Source organism: Nelusetta ayraudi, unplaced genomic scaffold (genome assembly GCF_046127955.1).
Source record: "Nelusetta ayraudi isolate G7.1 ecotype Tasmania unplaced genomic scaffold, CSIRO-AGI_Nayr_v1 ptg000003l, whole genome shotgun sequence".
NCBI classification, from domain to species: Eukaryota; Metazoa; Chordata; class Actinopteri; order Tetraodontiformes; family Monacanthidae; genus Nelusetta; species Nelusetta ayraudi.
The window spans coordinates 1,184,294-1,200,719 of record NW_027466053.1 but is presented as its reverse complement, the minus strand read 5'-3'; the positions used below and the strand labels follow the sequence as shown (position 1 = coordinate 1,200,719).

Genomic DNA, 16,426 nt, shown 5'->3' with positions numbered 1-16,426 from the left:
ATTTCTACATTAATAAATACTGAGAGTTGATATTGATTTGATATGGTGCCATCCTTTTTTCAACTTTAATAACTGATAATAATTCAGTATTATTATCATTATCCGTGACTGCCCACAGTTACACAATTTAATTACATAAAATCTTCCAGAAACATCCCCCTATTTTAAAAAGAAAACAAAAACACCACAATCACGGTAAGAGGAGGCGGCGTCATAACCCTTTATGGCCAGCAGATGGCCGGCTCCCGACTTTAGCATCTACATTTCAACGAAGAAGACGCACAGACCAATGGGGAGCCACGCAGGGGAGTGACTTCCTGTTTTTAGCCCTTGAGAAAACTCATGGACAGCACGAAGTGAATGTTGGACGGGCCAAAATGTTTCATGTTCTGAAACGATGTCAAAGACTGCTATCGCCGGTGTTTACCGGAACTGTCTCACCAGCACTGACCCGCCTGGAACCGAGAGCTTCTCGTCATAGCCCGACTTGGCGACGCAGTTTTGCGCTGAATGTATCGCCGTGTCAACGTCGCTGGCGTGCAAACAGCAGCCACCCTGTCACAACACGGAGGTTCTCGGAGGAGCGCAGAGAGAGCGGCGACCAGGACGGAGATGCTGCCGCGGTGCAAGGCGAGACGATGGACATCGACCGGAGAAGTGAAAGTCAAGGTAGTGCCATGGTTCGCATTGGCCGCTTCCTCTTGCACTCAGAGTTGCGGGGGAAGGAAGACAAACAGCCATTCACACTAACGCACGCATCTACGGACAATTTAGAGGCAGAGCATTTCATACACAAGGCAACTCAATGTGCTTTACATGATTAAAAAAAAAAAAAAGGGTTAATCATTTTTTAAAAACATTTAAAATAAACACAGTCTTTAAAGACAGTGCAAAAAAAGACAGTTTAAAATACATTAATAAGGCAGTAATAAAGGACAGTAGAAATGAAAAAGAGGATAATAAAATATAATAGGACGAATAAAAGCACTCAAACATAAGAGAAAATAAGAGTCTTTAACCTGGATTTCAAAACATTCACACTTGGGGCCACACTGACTTCACTTCTGTTGGCAGCTTCTTCCATTCATTTGCAGCATAACAGCTGAATGCTGCTTCACCAGGTTTGCTTTGAGTTGGAGTTCCCAATTCGCCTCACATGCATATTTTTGGACACAGGGAGAATATGCAAACTCCAAAGAGAAGGCTCCAGGCCCGGGATCGAACCCGCCACTTTCTTCGGCTTGAATGTTGTCTCATAAATGTGTCTGTGTTCTCCAGGATCCTCCGCGAGGTTCTCCCTCGATGTCCTGGTGTCACTATTACGACAGGAAAATGCTGTGGACATCTGCGTGATAAAAGTACCTCAGCAGATCAAGTACACGGACTACTTTATTGTTGTAAGTGGAATATCCACAAGACACCTCCGTGCCATGGCTCTGTATGCCATTAAAGTGGTAAGTATCACGAATCTCTAAGAAAACTCAATAAAAAGTTTTTTTATTGTTTGGTTTTGAAAAAAACTGAAACTGATAAAGGTTTTATTTTTTCCTTAAGTATAAATTCCTGAAGACTGAGGGCGAGCCACATGCGAGGATTGAGGGAAAAGACACAGAGGACTGGATGTGCATTGACTTTGGTGAGAAAAATGTTGAAGGAATCCTTTTAAATTGTCCACAAAATAAAAGCTGAGTGATTACGGTCAGTTCAATAAGCAGGGTTTTTAATTTCCCCCTCCAGGTAATATGGTCGTCCACTTTATGCTGCCAGAGACCAGAGAGATTTATGAGCTGGAGAAACTCTGGACCCTCCGCAGCTTCGATGAACAGTTGAAAAATATCCCCTCTGACATTCTGCCAGATGATTTCATTTATGATGATGCTGATGTCCCTAAATGACATCACGAGAAGGATCAACTTAGCTGTGGCCGGATTTCAGTAGCTACTAACCCACGAGGGTCTCAAGCCTGACGGGAAGAAGGACTTACAAGCTGAATCAGGTCCAAACAGCTGCACCTCCTGGGGCTGAAATGATGAGACCTTCTGGTCACTTGTTACTCACGGATTTTTGAACACAAACAAACACAAAAACTGAAGTGAAACTGAAACTTGAACTGTTTCAAGGTAGTGAGACAAAGAACAACACTGGAACCAAAAGACTTCTCTTCTCTCATCCTCCTTTATTGCTTTTTACAATTTCAACTTTACCTGATGGTTCATGTCATGGTGTTTTTTGTGTGAAAACAAAGTTTAAGTAATAAATGTATTCATTTATTGTTTTAGCATTTTATTATATGATGACTAGCATTTGAATTTCATGCACCTAAAATCAAATCAACCGCAAATGCTCAGTTCAAGCAGCCAACAACGGACACAACAAGCAAACTGTCACTAAGTGGCTTTTCATGGCGGTGGTTTTTGCCATGTCGCACTTTTAGGAGTCACAGAAACAAGCAATTGTGTTTCATACTTTCAGGGAAAACAAACAAAGCAATAGAGCTGTTTGCTGAAATATGTGGTGCTTCAAAATGGAAAAACAAATTGCTTGTTGGATAACAGATTTTTGGCTCTCACATAAAGGGCTACAATTCTGCAGCCTCGCCATCCTCTATTATATTTTGACATTCACCATAGGAATCAAATTTTAGTTGTTTTTTTATTTATTTAAATTTCACATTCCACCTGGTGTGAAGTGTGAATTCATCAGGCTTCAATCTGTCAATATTAAAACTGTGTTGGAATGGATACAATTATTGTTCATTCATTCATCTTCTATACCGGCTTATTCCTATTCAGGGTCACGGGGGTCTGCTGGAGCCTATCCCAGCTGTCTTAGGGCGAAGGCAGGGTGACACCCTGGACAAGTACAATTATTGTATTATAAATAATTAAATTATTGGAGGATAATTATTTTATATACAATATATAATTAATAGTAATATGTACATATAATATGTATACTTTTTGTTTCATTTGAATGTGCACTTCCCACATGGTTGAAGATTTTTAAAAACCCTGCCAAAAACTCTTAGGAGAAGTTGCCATTCCAACCATAGATTTCAACCAGTGTGGATGGCAGGGGGGGAAAAAAATTAAAGGATTTTCCAGATTTGATCAGCAGCATTTACAATTTAAAGGTCATGACACTTGAAGAAAGCTGGAAAAACAAAAGCAAGACAAAGAAACGATAAATAAATGACTGTCAAGACTACTGTTCCAGTGTTCCGCCGCTAGAGGGGGCTGACTGAAAAAAGGAAAGGCAAGAAGAACAGCAGATGTAAAAGAAAATACAAAAACAACAAAAAGTGGATTACGAGAGAGAGTGAGGGATAACAGATTATGTCATGATTGTAACGCCATTCAAACTTTGTGATCACACATTTTTAGCGTGTTCAGTCACTTTTAAAAAGAGGTTTGTGTGAAATGTTCCTTTAAGCAAACTTCACGAGGTGGGGTGAAAAACGGAGAACTCATAGTAAAGTCATATTTCCTCATGCAGTTTTGACTGACAGGCTCTTTGGCCACTGACTGATCTGGGACACATCATCAAATTCTTACTGAGGTTACTGTTGTTGTATCTCAGGTTGTTGATGTTCGGTTGTTGCTGTGAATTATGCAGCATCAAGCCTGGGAGGTCAGAAAAACAAAGAAAACCCTTGTGGGCTTTTAGCTTTTGCAAAGCTTTTCTACGCACACTAAAAAAAAAAAATGCAATTTAAAAAATATATAAATTTTTCATGGTCAAGCTCTGTTTTTTTATGGTGTCTGCGCTTCCGTGGAGCATTTGCAGTTAATCAGGCAGCACTGAAACAAGACAGTGCAGGTGGCCATCCTCCAGTCCTGGAGCGCTTGAGGTGGCAGACTTCATGTTTATTCAACACAGAAAAGCCTTTAGGTATTTGACTTTAGGTCTAGTTTGCCTGGAAATCCTGTGCTGCCACTCTTGTGATTGAGTCCTTATGTGACAATTGCAGGAAGCAGCAGCAGCAGCAATCCACTGTCAAATTTTGGAGGAGAGGTCTTTGGGGAAAATGGTTGCCATCAAAGTCATTTTTACCGTTTAAACGCAGAACGTTTTATTGTTCTTTTCTGTCAACCGGAATTGAAAAATGATGGATTTTAGAAATGTTCTGCTTGTTTGTTCAAGTAATTGTGTAATCTGGAAATATGCTGGTTTGTTAAAATTGGTTTGTCATTGTTTTAAGAGAGATTGAGTCAGTTGTTTATAAAGAGGAGTCACAGCGCCGTTGTTTGTATTCAAAGAGACACAATACTTATTTTATTAGAATAGAGGGAAAGAACCAATGGCGTAATGACATCAGAACCACAGCACGTCGTTCTTCACCTGTTAGCTGTTTGCCAACAGCATTAGAGTGCCAACTATAATGGCATATCTCTAACTCCAAGTGTGCAGGCAATTGACCGTTATCTGCCAAGCTAACTCATCAGGTGGGTCCTGATGCTTGAAGATCAGTATTCATTCTTCTAAACACAAGGAGGAGCCCCCAAACATCCAGACTGTCCGATTTTTAAACTCAGTTTGTCCTTTTTTTTTTTTTAAATTTCAAATAACTTGTGATGCAGACACCAAAACACCATCTTTATGTGACCAGATGGTGACATTTTTCATGCTTTGGCCTTTTCAATAATTACTGAGTATCCATTTGTGTTTTACAGCAGACATGCAGAGATTGCTACTGACGCAATGGATATTTCTCAGAGGTGCCCTAAAGCTGAAGAACCCGCCGCACCACCCCTCCCCATTTGACGAGGAGTCTATAAAACAGACGCAATGTGAGGATTAGAGCAGAGGTGTCTTGAACAGAGAGGGCAGAGGTGAATTTTCAAAGGTTAGACTAACAAACAAACTGTGTGAGTAACTTCTTCTTCTTCTTCTTTTTAAACAAATCCAATGGATTATTAACTAATACCTGGTTTTTGGAACGGTGACTTTCTCGGCTGATGTTTTTCTACTCCTTCTACTCTTTTCTGTGTGATCCAGGATTCCCTGCGGCTCTGCCATGTTGCTGTCCCTTCTGGCTCTCAGCCTGCTGGCCGCCACTCGCTCTGGCGTGAGCGCCTATCCAGCCAAGCCCGCCAGTCCGCGTGAAGGAGCGCCACCTGAGGAGCTCAGCAAGTATTACTCGGCGCTGAGACACTACATCAATCTCATTACCAGACAGAGGTTTGTGCACGATTCTCTGCTGGCAGAAATTATTTTATTTTGTTTTGTTTTTTTTAAAAGAAGTGAAATGAATTCAGAATGATGAGGTGCGCTTGATGTGTTTGTTGCACAGGTACGGCAAAAGAGACACTCCAGACACTGTGATTACAGATGTGTTGATGAGGGAGAGCACAGAGACCAACCCTGGATCCAACTACGTCAGGTATATACTGGAAACTACATATATACTGGCTTACATTTGTTTAGTTTGAACATGCTAATTCATAGACACATGGACTCTTTGAAGGCTGACAACATTGACAAAGTTACTGTACTGTTTGACCGAATCCTATTGCGAGACACGTTTGATGCTTTCTTCATTTTGCCAACATGAATGTGACATCCCAATAGTTGTAATGTTTGCAGCCAATTGAATGTTTGATTCCTTATGCTGCAGGTTTGATGATGGGCTACCGCTGTGGTGATGTGGCTGAAGCCGTCTTGGCCAACGTTGACTTTCTGTCTGCTGCTATTGCAAAGTGAATTAACTGCATGACATAGTTACACGGTAAAGCAAAATAATATGAAAAAATTGTAACATTTGTCAAACATTTTGCCACTGAAAGATGCATCATTTGTCAATTGGTAACAGTGCTTTCTACTTGTGGTGCAGCGCCAACAAGGGTTTGTTTGAAAATGTCTATCGGCCAAATAAACAGATGGTGATTTGTGTTTATTTCTGGCTATTGCTCTATTGGAAATAATCATATTAATAAAAGTTAACATGCTAAGCTGCAAACTGCCACAATTCTGTTGCTGCATATTTGTTCTCAACAGTTTTATCCTGCCAAGTGACCCGGATGTCTCTGTTGCAACAGCCACATCAACTGGTTGTCTGACACCATGAACACTTGCAGACATTTAATGCGACAACAAGGTTTCAATGAAGCCTGCTAACCAGATTAGATCATGGTAATGAATCTCTATTTGATTTAATGTTTGATAAGCTGATGGTGGGTAGAAAGGTGCCGTGGGTGCACAGGGTGACTTCCTCAGGGACCGAGCAAGTGTTTCCTCCAGTGATGAAAGCTGCCTCATGTTTAGTTTGCTTCGATTGGATGCCAAGTGATACATTTCCTGATTTCGAAACATCCAAATGTGAACTGACACATAATTGGATTGGGTGATTTTTATACATTTTTGTTTAACTTAGTTTGTTATTTTTTTTTATACGTTAGAAGTAATCTGGACAGAATAAGAAGTGTGATTTTAACATTGAATAGCAACTTATGTATACTTTGACTCTAAAGTATATTGAGCAGCAAGTGCAGCACGTGCACGACTCCTGCCAAACTCTAACCACACAAGACACTCTCTAGGTCAGACACCATTTAAGAAGTAGTGTTGTAGTACTTGAGATTGGTCTTGGTCTCAAGACCACTTTTCAAGGGTCTCAGTTTTGTCTCGGACTTGGAGGCATTTTTACTGGGCCTTGTCTCGGTCTCAGACTAGACGGACTCTGGATTTTCAAACTTGAATGATAAAAAAGATACTGGTAATTTTTTCTGTTTTGTTATTTTTTTAATTGATTGATAAAGTTTTGGTCTGGTCTCGGTTTCGGTGCTCTCTAGCCTTGATAATGTCTTGGTCGGTTGGTGCGGTTTTGACTACAACACTATGAAGAAGCGTCGGATGGAAGCAGCAGAGTGTACAGCAGCAGTGTGACTGTGTGTCAGAGGAAGGGGCGCAGGCAGCGTAGCGCACCGACTGGAGATCCACGAAAACAAGTTAGTGTTGCGCAAATGCTCATGCTGCTTCTGCTGCCATACTCTGAAATGAAACCAAGGATACGAGCGTGACAACACCACACCGATTCAAACAGGTAAGGTGTCATTCATTCATTTTGTTTAAAATATATTCTTTTTATGTCACCGTGTTTTCGGGTCACATCACACGACCCTGTGCTGCTGACACGGGCTAACACACTACCACAACCACAACCGCTACCGTTAGCTCGCCACAGCCGAGCTCACCGTTTCAACGTTAGCCGTTAGCTTTCCTCAACGATAACAAGAAGGATATTCCCTTGCGACGTTGGTGAAGCGGGCTCCCAAGTCGACGCGTGTTTTAATGGAAATGTGTCCGACACCGTTACGTAATACAGAGTAGCGCAGCGCTGTGTTAGCATTACTGCTAGCTGCAGTATTGGCTAAAATGACCCCCGCTGACTGACTGGAAGCCCATTGCATACATTTAGCAGATGTGCTAGCAGCAACTTTAAAACTTTATTGATATTTAACGCGTGCAGGGATGATGATAGCGTCGCACTACAGTTTGATCATCGAGAAAGGTCGCCCTCATTCTATCGCTTTCATCAGCGATTAGTGTCGACAGTTGGGCATTTTTTAATAACTTGGTTAATTTAACTCGCACTGCATGGGCTTTCACGTGTCTAGTGCGCGTCATCATCACCAGCGAGCACATTATTTGAGGAGAGATCGTGTTTAACGGAGCTGTCTGGATTCATCACTCAGTCTCATTTGGTGGCTTTGTAAACCCTTGATCCAAATTGAATTACGTTTTCAATGAGAGTTAATTTGAAGTTTTTATTACTTCAAGCTGTTACTGGCACAGTGCCAATAAACCAACGACTATGTAACCCCACCCCTTTTTTGACCAGAAAACTTTAATTATTTCCTTAGAATGGGGGGAAAATTAAATGAACTTTCAGAGTCCCTCTATAATTATTAGAGCTGAGCCCTTGTACTTCAAATATTTTGGAGAATTTTGTGCCTTAGAGGTTAATTTGTTCAACAGTTTTGTTTGGAATGTCGTAAGACTGAAAGAAAATGTAATATTGTCAAAACATTTTCTATACACCCCAGGAATCTAATTCATTAATCATGTGCAATATCACCACCTTCCTTCATTCAGCCATTATACCATACTGTAGCCTTGTTCACACACATCCATAGCTATCCTATCTTATTTTTTATTTTTTTATATACCTGGTACGTGTGAACGTTTGTTGTTTGTCGTGTGTGCTGCTGCTGCTATCCATTTTAATTTCCCCACTGAGGGATGAATTAAGGAATAACTAATCTAATCTTTCCATGTTTCTACCTGAACCAGATGAGTGTCCTGTAGGAGACTGTGCAGCTCCCTGTCAGAGTGCTGCACTCATGCTTTGACCACACGCAGTTGGTAAGTTTTTTAATTGTTTATTTTCTTATTATGCATATAAACCTGTTTCCTCTCCAATGAGACTGTTACTACAGAGGACAGATTTGCTTTTATAAAGTTTAGAATTTGCAGTGGGTGCTTCTTAACGCTCCGAAAGCCGATCATTTTGAATGTCCCCCAGCTGAGTGTTTTTCTTTTTTCTGTCATGCTGTTTGTAGACGATGTTTGCAAAGAGTTGGCAGGGGCATCTGTCAGAGGTCAAGAGTCCTCTCTTGATGCTCACAGGCAGTCGCATTATGAAAACAGCCTTTTCAAGTTTTGTCTGAATTGCTAAATACCAGTTTGAGTTCTATCACAGCGTACATGCAACATCACATGACTGGGTTTCTTATCTTCTCCAGCCATCCGGTTGTCCTGGTTTCTTCAAGAAGACAAGCGGCCAGCTGTTAGTGCATCAGGAGAGTTCTCCACTCTGAGGCAAAGAACATCAAACATGACTGTGGCCAACGCAAACTCTGGCACTGGTACGAACTCCTCCTTTTTTCCCCCAGAAAATTTGTACTAAAAGATGCAGTTTTGGAGATCAGGCTCTTGTGATGTCACAAGGGTCACTGATTTTGTTGTTTTTCTTTTCATAAGAGAAGAAATGCATTACTACCAAAACCAGATATACAGCTGTGGCAAAGATAACATAGTTTTGGTCATTAGTCAAATGGTGATTTTTGAAAATCATTTTTTTGGTCACTTGTTTGCTGAATATAATAATAATGATGATAATGATGATAATAACAATAATAATATATTGTCTTGAACTAATTCAACTACAACCACTGTGCTTTAGGACCAGTTGCTGTCTGCGTCATAATTGATTGAGAAGAAAAATGTCTTTGTGACTCTGTGCTTGTTGCTGCTGCGGCTGAGATGAGGGATGTTCTGAGTGAATTGGCCCATTGATCGACAGGCCACTTATTGTTCTCTACTGCTCACTACACTGTTATTATAGTTGCGCTGTCTTACTGTTTTCCAAGCACTTTTCTTTCATCTCAGCGATTGTCCTCTATTGTAACTGGCACTTTCTTTCTTCTTTGTAATCGTCTGTGTGCATTCTCACAAGAGGCCAGAAATCTTCTCACCCAGCTGCCGTCTGTCTCTCTGCAGCCATGCAGCAGGTGCTGGACAACCTTAAAGAGATGCCGTCACGACCAGGGGCCCAAGACATCGACCTCATCTTCCTCCGAGGCATCATTGAGAGCCCCATCGTTCGCTCCCTCGCTAAAGTAGGACACGCACCACACACCACACACACACACACACACACACACACACACACATCTGAAGTGGAGCAGCGCGCCTCCTCTAAAATCCACTAGAGGGAATATGACTTCAGTTGAAAGGATTTAACATCCCGCTAATTTCAAACACTCGGTTCTGCCTGAGAAAAGAGACAAGTTTCCCTTTGAAGCCGCTTTTTCCGTGGCGCTCAAAGGGGCGACAGCACGGTGAACAAACGCCTTACATAAGTGAGCAGAATCGGAACAGATTGAGGTCATCGGGTTCATCCAGTGCAACTATTATTAGAATTATTTGAACAGTGGACCTGTCACCGCGGCCACGCCGAGCTTGGCCACTCTCTCACCCACTGCCACTGCTTCACTCACGTGTTTCGCCGTGGCTCCTGGACGGGCTGGAGGCCAGAAACACGTTGAGAATGAAGCTGTTCCTCTGCACATTCAGATGAAAATGACAGATCTTAAAATGCACACAGTAACTCTGAATCCTGCATGTGTGTGCAGGCCCACGAACGGCTGGAGGAAGTGAAGCTACAAGCCGTGCAGAGCGACAACGTCCAGCTGGTCCAAGACATCCTGGAGTCCCTGAAGAGCCTGCAGGGAAAAGACGAGGCGGTTGCCGAGCTGGCCAGGATCCTGCAGGAGCCTCACTTCAAGGTGCGACTCAGACGGGTGGAAAGGAAACCTGGGCGAATGTTGGAGCTTGGCTTCAAACACTCGGCCGCCTCATTCTTTGAAGCGCCGATGCCTCAGAAATACCGCAGCCGCTCCCCCCTCGTCACGCCCTGCTGTTCCTGCCCAGTGACGAGCTGCGACCTGGGGGGGGGGGGGGGGGGGGGGTTGGGGGGTGTATTTCCTCTGGCCAATAGCGGCCTGCTGAGTTGTGTGGGGAGCAGCGTGTCACCTTGTGTTGTGTGTGAATTGGCTGTGGCTGTGCGCACTCCTGCTGCTGCTGCTGCTACTACGGTAGGAAATTGACTCATGTCTTACTTTTAATTTTAGCCTATGGGAGGCCGAGTTGACGATGTGGTAACTCTCCGTGGAGCTCATCTCTCAGTTCAACAGTGCAAAGTTGAACGGCAGGACAGTCGAGGCCGCTGTGTTTTCCCTGAACTCTAAAACTCTGCCTGCGTTTTTTTCCCCCTCTTTCCTCCCCTTCTGGCTCCTCCACAATCAGTGCTTGATCGAGGCTCACGACCAGGTTGCGGCCAAGTGCTTCGAAATGCCCGCGGCCGTGGAGAACGGCAGCTCCCCGATGAGCAGCGCCCTGATGCTGGCCGACGCCGTGCGGGTGATCGGCATCCAGAAGAAGTCCGGGGAGCCGCTGGTGAGCGCGCAAGCTTCGTCGCGTTAGGCTGTGAATCGTTTGCCGGGTGTCTGAGTCCACCGAGTGCTGCCTGGAGTCGACTCGGCACTATGTGGGAACATGAGTCGCGTCACTCGCACAAGTCGCCAAGAAGCGCAAGAGTCGCGTGATTGATGAAGTGCAGAGGGAAGACTCTAAATCAGCGTTTCTCAACTGGTGGGTCGTCACCCAAAAGTGGGTCATGGAGCTGTTTTCATTCGTGGGCAGTTTCCCTTTTTATTTTTTATTTTATTTTAAATATATATACACTACCAGTCAAAAGTTTGGACACACCTCCTCATGCAACTTTTTTTTTTTTTTTTTTCATCTTTACAACTTTGCAGATACTGAAGACATCAAATATATGAGCAAGATCTATGGAATTATGCAGCAAAGAAAAACACCTTCAATAAGTCTAAATATGCTTTTTATGAACGGTGGCTATCTAGAAGAATTGAAATATGAAAGGTTTCTGAGTTATTTGACACTGTTTTCTACATAATTCTATGTGTTTTCATACGTAGTTTGATGCCTTCAGTGAGAAACTGCAATGTCAATAGTCATGAGAATGAAAGAAAAGATAATATATTTATTAGGTGTGTCTTTTGACTGCTAGTGTATTTATAGAGAACATGTTGGGTATTTAGTTTGCAGGACACACAATTTAATTCAGTCATTTAAATAATCTATTTACTAGACATGGTAGAAAGTGGGCCAGCGTTTTAATGTTTGTGGAATAAATTTGGGTCTCGACTTCATTACAAGGGAAAAAGTGGCTCCTGAGACTCCACCAGTTGAGAACCGCTGCTCTCAGTGACTCCCCGTCTCGCTGTCTCTTTCTTTTTCAGGGGGTGACTTTCCGTGTGGAGCAGGGCGAGATGGTCATTGCGCGGATCCTGCACGGCAGCTCCATTGACAGGCAGGGCATGCTGCACGCCGGGGACGTCCTCCTGGAGGTCAACGGTCAGGATGTGGGCAGCAGCCCCCGCGAGCTGCAGGAGATGTTGAAGGTCTGCAGCGGCAGCGTGGCGCTCAAGGTGCTGCCCAGCTACAGGGACGCGCCGGCGCCTCCGCAGGTGAGGGGGGGCTGGGGGGGTGAGCGAGGTCGGCGACGACCGCAGTACCTGTCGGATCCGGACTGTGTGAGAACAGTCTGACCGCGGCCGTCTCAGAATGCCAGGCAAGCTTCTGAAAAGTGAGACCCAGGAAGGGTCTATTAATATCAGTTCCCTGCAGCAGCCCCTCTTACTGTAACACCACAGCAGGCACGCAGTACGAGTAACAGTACTGTGTGTGTGTGTGTGTGTGTGTGTGTGTGTGTGTGTGTGTGTGTGTGTGTGTGTGTGTGTGTGTGTGTGTGTGTGTGTGTCCCACTCTGACTGACATTTGAGCTGGGGAGCCTCCGAAGGACAGACCCTCCCGTTTGCTCGCGTGCTTCTCAGGCTTCCGTTGGTGGTCAAACTCTGCTGAGAGCCGCGATGAATGTGTCAGCGAGCGAGAACCACAACACCATGAAATGAGTCGAGCTGTGGGGGTTTTTTCAAAAACACTTCTGGATTCAGTGTTTTCTTTCTCTTTTTTCCAGCCCAAATTTCTCATCTCTGTTCTACTATTCTATCTATCTATCGTCTATTAAGTATCTCTTTTTATTATTCTCTCTCTCTTTTTTTTTTTTAATGTTTAACATTATTTTTCACACCACAAGTGGTCTTTGCACATGATTGCATGTTTTCAGATGACACTATGTTGGTGGGATTTTCATAATGTCACACAGCCTTGACTCACAGGCTCACTAACTGAAAAAGGTTTTGTAGACAACTTGGTGTTAGTTTTCATTTTGTTTTTTTTCTCCCTGATTTTGCTATGGAAGAGGATTAGGGCGACAAGAAGAGGAAAAAAGTGAAGATTGAATTTTTTTTTTTTTTGAAGTTGCCCACTTCGAGAATGAAGTTGAAATTTTGAGATTAAAGTTGAAATTTGTAGAATACAGTTGGAAAATTTAAATTTTGCAATTAATGTCATCGTGAAGTAAGTCAAAATGTGGAGAATAAAGTGGAAAGTCTAGTGGAGTACTTCTGTTTTCGCCAGTTTCTTGATGACTGTGGGTGAACCTGGTGGAATACACCTGTTTTTTACTTTTAACTGGGCAACTGGGTTCATCCACCAGCCATCCAGTCTACTCCCCAATTTCCACCTAATTTGCATTGACTTTATTCACGAAATTTCGACTTTATTCACAAAATGTCTCTTTTTTTTACGTCCACTTTATTCACAAAATTTCGTCTGTGTTACGTCGGCTTTTTTCACGAAATGTTGACTTTATTCACAAAATTTCAAATTAAAACTCGAAATGAAAACTTCACTAAAAATCTCCGTCCTGTAAAAATTTTTTTCTCTTCTCATGGCCCTAATCCTCTTTTATTCTTTGCCAACATTTTGAATTGGGAGGGAGGCAGTTGTTTTTTTCTCTCTCTGCAAGGTTGTAAGATTTTCAACGATCTCATTCACATGAACACGTAGGTTTATCTGAAGCCACACTTCGACTACAATCCAAGAGCAGACGGCTTGATCCCCTGTAAAGACGCCGGCCTCAACTTCTCCAAGGGAGACGTCCTGCAAGTGGTGAACAAGGAGGACTCCAACTGGTGGCAGGTGAGCAACTGCAACCGTGGTCGGAGAAACGGCCCAGAGCTAAAGATGAGGAGGGAATATAAGGGGGGGGGGCGATGAATGAATGAATGAATACTCTCTATGCAGGCACGGAAGGTTGTTGGTGGAGCCACGGGCCTGATTCCCAGCCAGTTCCTGGAGGAGAAGCGGAAAGCTTTCGTCAGGAGAGACGGCAGCGCTGCAGGGAAAGGTCGGCACACGTCTCATCGTCCTCCCTGTCCAATGTTGTCGCAACACAGAACTTCCTCTCGACCTCCTGACCCGCCGCGTTTCATCATTGTTTCCGTCTCAGGAATGCTTTGCGGAACAGAGAAGAAGAAAAAGAAAAAAAAAATGATGTACCTCACGTCAAAGAACGCAGAATTTGACCGCTACGAGCTGCAGATCTACGAGGAAGTGGTGAAGATGCCGCCGTTCCAGAGGAAGACGCTGGTTCTGATCGGAGCCCAGGGGGTGGGCCGGCGCAGCCTGAAGAACCGCCTCATCGTCCTCAACCCCCTGCGATACGGAACCACGGTGCCCTGTGAGAAGCAGCGACTGGCCGCCGTCGTCCAGAGCGGGCCGGGTCGCCCTGGTCTCAACATCCTCTCCTCCTCTCCTTCCTCCTCTGCTCTCCTCTCCTCCCTCCCCTCCTCTCCTCTCCTCTCCTCTCCTCTCCTCCTCTCCTCTCCTTCCTCCTCTGCTCCTCTCCTCCTCTCCTCCCTCCTCTCCTCTCCTCCCTCCTCTCCTCTCCTTCCTCCTCTCCTCCTCTCCTCCTCTCCTCCTCTCCCCTCCTCCTCTCCTTCCTCCTCTCCTCTCCTCTCCTCTCCTCCTCTCCTCCCCTCCTCTCCTCCTCTCCTCCTCTTCTCCTCTCCTTCCTCCTCTGCTCTCCTCTCCTCCCTCCTCTCCTCTCCTCCTCTCCTTCCTCCCCTCCTCTCCTCTCCTCTCCTCTCCTCTCCTCTCCTCTCCTCTCCATTCCTCCCCTCTCCTCTCCTCTCCTGCAGTCACGTCGCGGCAGCCCAGGGACAGCGACCGGCACGGCGAGAACTACTGCTTCGCCACGCGGGAGGCCATGGAGAAGGACATCAGGGAGAGCCGCTACCTGGAGCACGGAGAGTACGACGGAAACCTCTATGGAACCAAGATCCACTCCATCCACCAGGTGGTGGAGACGGGACGCACCTGCATCCTGGACGTCAACCCTCAGGTCGGGCAGAGGTCGCGACCTCTTAGTTTGCTGTCATTCTCAAATGTCTTCCCATTGGTCAGTGCAAAACGAGGCTCCTTATTGGCTCTTTCAAATTGCGGCCTCCATTGGCTCGTGTAAAACGAGGCTTCCTATTTAGTTTTTGCAAAACAAAGCTTCCCATCGGCTCTTTCAAAACAAAGCTTCCCATCGGCTCTTTCGGCTCTTTCAAAACAAAGCTTCCCATCGGCTCTTTCAAAACAAAGCTTCCCATTGGCTCTTTCAAAACACGGCTTTTAATTGATCCATGCAAAACGAGGCGTCCTATTGGCTCTTTTAAATCGAGGCTTCCTATTGGTCAGTGCAAAACAAGGCTTCCTATTGGCTTGTGTAAAACGTTTTGAAATGGTTTTTCGCGACTGTATTTTCTTTGCAGGCCCTGAAATTTCTGAAGACTGCAGAGTTCATGCCATTCGTGGTGTTCATCGCTGCTCCCGAACTGGACACGCTGAGAGCCATGCACAAGGCCGTGGTCGACGCCGGACTCACAACCAAAGTGCTCACGGTACGTCCGGAGGAGCTCCCAGGTTTAGCTTTTGTGCCGCTTGTGGAAAAACTTCAGGATTGTCACATGCGTGTGCCACTCGTCCGTCGCAGGAAAACGATTTGAAGAAGACGGTGGACGAGAGCGCCAGGATCCGCCGCGCCTACGGCCACTACTTTGACCTGACCATCGTCAACAACAACCTGGACAAGGCTTTCGACACGCTGCAGGACGCAGTCGCCAGACTATTCGTGGAGCCGCAGTGGGTCCCAGTCAGCTGGGTGTACTGAAGACCAGTCTGACCTCTGACAACGACTGAAGTAGGATTCAATACTTTGCCACTGTGACGTTGGCTCTCGCACAAAAACTGCATCTCAAAACTGAGTCACCTTGAGCCGAGTGGTCGGACGGCTCCCTCGCACGCTATGCAACTCTCGACACACAGGAAGTGTACTTATTTATTGGCACAGTTTGCAAAGATTAGCAGAAAGACGCTGACACCAGTTCAGTGTTTAGTTAGTTTCTTTCTTTCGAGGCTAAACCGCTGTTTGTCGTGCTTTAATTTTGAGGTAGTTTATTTATTCTACAGATATGAGGGCTGACTCCTTACAAAGAACAATACCTCAGTGTCACAGTTTACAGTGCATATGCCAGTGTGTTCATCTCATGTTGCCTCTGTTGTACTTACAAAGTCTTCAGTTCAGTGTCAAATATTTCATCTTTTCCCTCCTCAAGGTAAGAGTTTTATTTCTTTCTGAACCCCAATAATGGGGAAATACATACTGCCAGTCACAGAGAAGTGTTAATCCACCCATTCATCACGTGCCACCTAGATTACATGACTGTGTGACCGAACTGTTAAGGTGCTGTGTCGTCTTTTTGAAAGGAAAACTTCCTGCAATGCTCTGGAAGAGGCTGCTGCCTCAGTGAACCATCCCTTCTGATGTGATAATAACAATAATAATAATAATGATAATAAAGTTTAACTTTTAAACGAGGTTCATGTTGACCCATTAAAAATTGTATATTTACAGTACGTCAAATGTATTTTCAGCTGTCGAAATAAATTA

At 44.5% G+C, this 16,426-nt stretch overlaps 3 protein-coding genes across 5 annotated transcripts; all 3 read left to right on the top strand.

The window, feature by feature from the left end:
* Positions 1-312: 312 nt before the first annotated feature.
* malsu1 (mitochondrial assembly of ribosomal large subunit 1) lies at positions 313-2,275 on the top strand. Its single transcript, XM_076027709.1, has 4 exons — positions 313-669; positions 1,279-1,454; positions 1,555-1,636; positions 1,738-2,275. The coding sequence occupies exons 1-4, from the start codon at positions 378-380 to the stop codon at positions 1,893-1,895; spliced, it is 708 nt and encodes a 235-aa protein (XP_075883824.1). The 5' UTR covers positions 313-377; the 3' UTR covers positions 1,896-2,275.
* A 2,327-nt stretch (positions 2,276-4,602) lies between these two features.
* Positions 4,603-6,303, top strand: LOC142889078 (peptide YY-like). 2 transcript variants are annotated; one of them, XM_076027698.1, is made up of 4 exons: positions 4,603-4,832; positions 4,999-5,181; positions 5,294-5,383; positions 5,618-6,303. In XM_076027698.1, the coding sequence occupies exons 2-4, from the start codon at positions 5,018-5,020 to the stop codon at positions 5,643-5,645; spliced, it is 282 nt and encodes a 93-aa protein (XP_075883813.1). In that variant the 5' UTR covers positions 4,603-4,832; positions 4,999-5,017; the 3' UTR covers positions 5,646-6,303. The 2 variants fall into 2 exon arrangements, with proteins under 2 accessions (XP_075883813.1, XP_075883804.1); XM_076027689.1 differs by having other exon boundaries at positions 4,604-4,868; positions 5,618-6,302.
* Positions 6,304-6,876: 573 nt separating this feature from the next.
* On the top strand, positions 6,877-16,354 carry pals2a (protein associated with LIN7 2, MAGUK p55 family member a). Of its 2 annotated transcripts, none has more exons than XM_076027649.1 (13): positions 6,877-7,042; positions 8,293-8,364; positions 8,745-8,867; positions 9,460-9,620; positions 10,137-10,289; positions 10,810-10,959; positions 11,826-12,053; positions 13,498-13,629; positions 13,735-13,837; positions 13,940-14,170; positions 14,631-14,833; positions 15,249-15,377; positions 15,470-16,354. In XM_076027649.1, the coding sequence occupies exons 3-13, from the start codon at positions 8,837-8,839 to the stop codon at positions 15,644-15,646; spliced, it is 1,698 nt and encodes a 565-aa protein (XP_075883764.1). In that variant the 5' UTR covers positions 6,877-7,042; positions 8,293-8,364; positions 8,745-8,836; the 3' UTR covers positions 15,647-16,354. The 2 variants fall into 2 exon arrangements, with proteins under 2 accessions (XP_075883764.1, XP_075883775.1); XM_076027660.1 differs by having other exon boundaries at positions 6,880-7,042; positions 9,502-9,620.
* The last annotated feature ends 72 nt before the right edge of the window (positions 16,355-16,426 follow it).

Coding starts and splice junctions, on each gene's coding strand:
- malsu1 (XM_076027709.1), top strand. CDS start 378: ATGTTTCATGTTCTGAAACGATGTCAAAGACTGCTATCGCCGGTGTTT. Junction 670..1,278: donor CCGGAGAAGTGAAAGTCAAG/GTAGTGCCATGG, acceptor TGTGTTCTCCAG/GATCCTCCGCGAGGTTCTCC. Junction 1,637..1,737: donor CTGGATGTGCATTGACTTTG/GTGAGAAAAATG, acceptor TTCCCCCTCCAG/GTAATATGGTCGTCCACTTT.
- LOC142889078 (XM_076027698.1), top strand. CDS start 5,018: ATGTTGCTGTCCCTTCTGGCTCTCAGCCTGCTGGCCGCCACTCGCTCT. Junction 5,182..5,293: donor AATCTCATTACCAGACAGAG/GTTTGTGCACGA, acceptor TTTGTTGCACAG/GTACGGCAAAAGAGACACTC. Junction 5,384..5,617: donor CCTGGATCCAACTACGTCAG/GTATATACTGGA, acceptor CTTATGCTGCAG/GTTTGATGATGGGCTACCGC.
- pals2a (XM_076027649.1), top strand. CDS start 8,837: ATGACTGTGGCCAACGCAAACTCTGGCACTG. Junction 10,290..10,809: donor TGCAGGAGCCTCACTTCAAG/GTGCGACTCAGA, acceptor CTCCACAATCAG/TGCTTGATCGAGGCTCACGA. Junction 14,834..15,248: donor TCCTGGACGTCAACCCTCAG/GTCGGGCAGAGG, acceptor TTTTCTTTGCAG/GCCCTGAAATTTCTGAAGAC.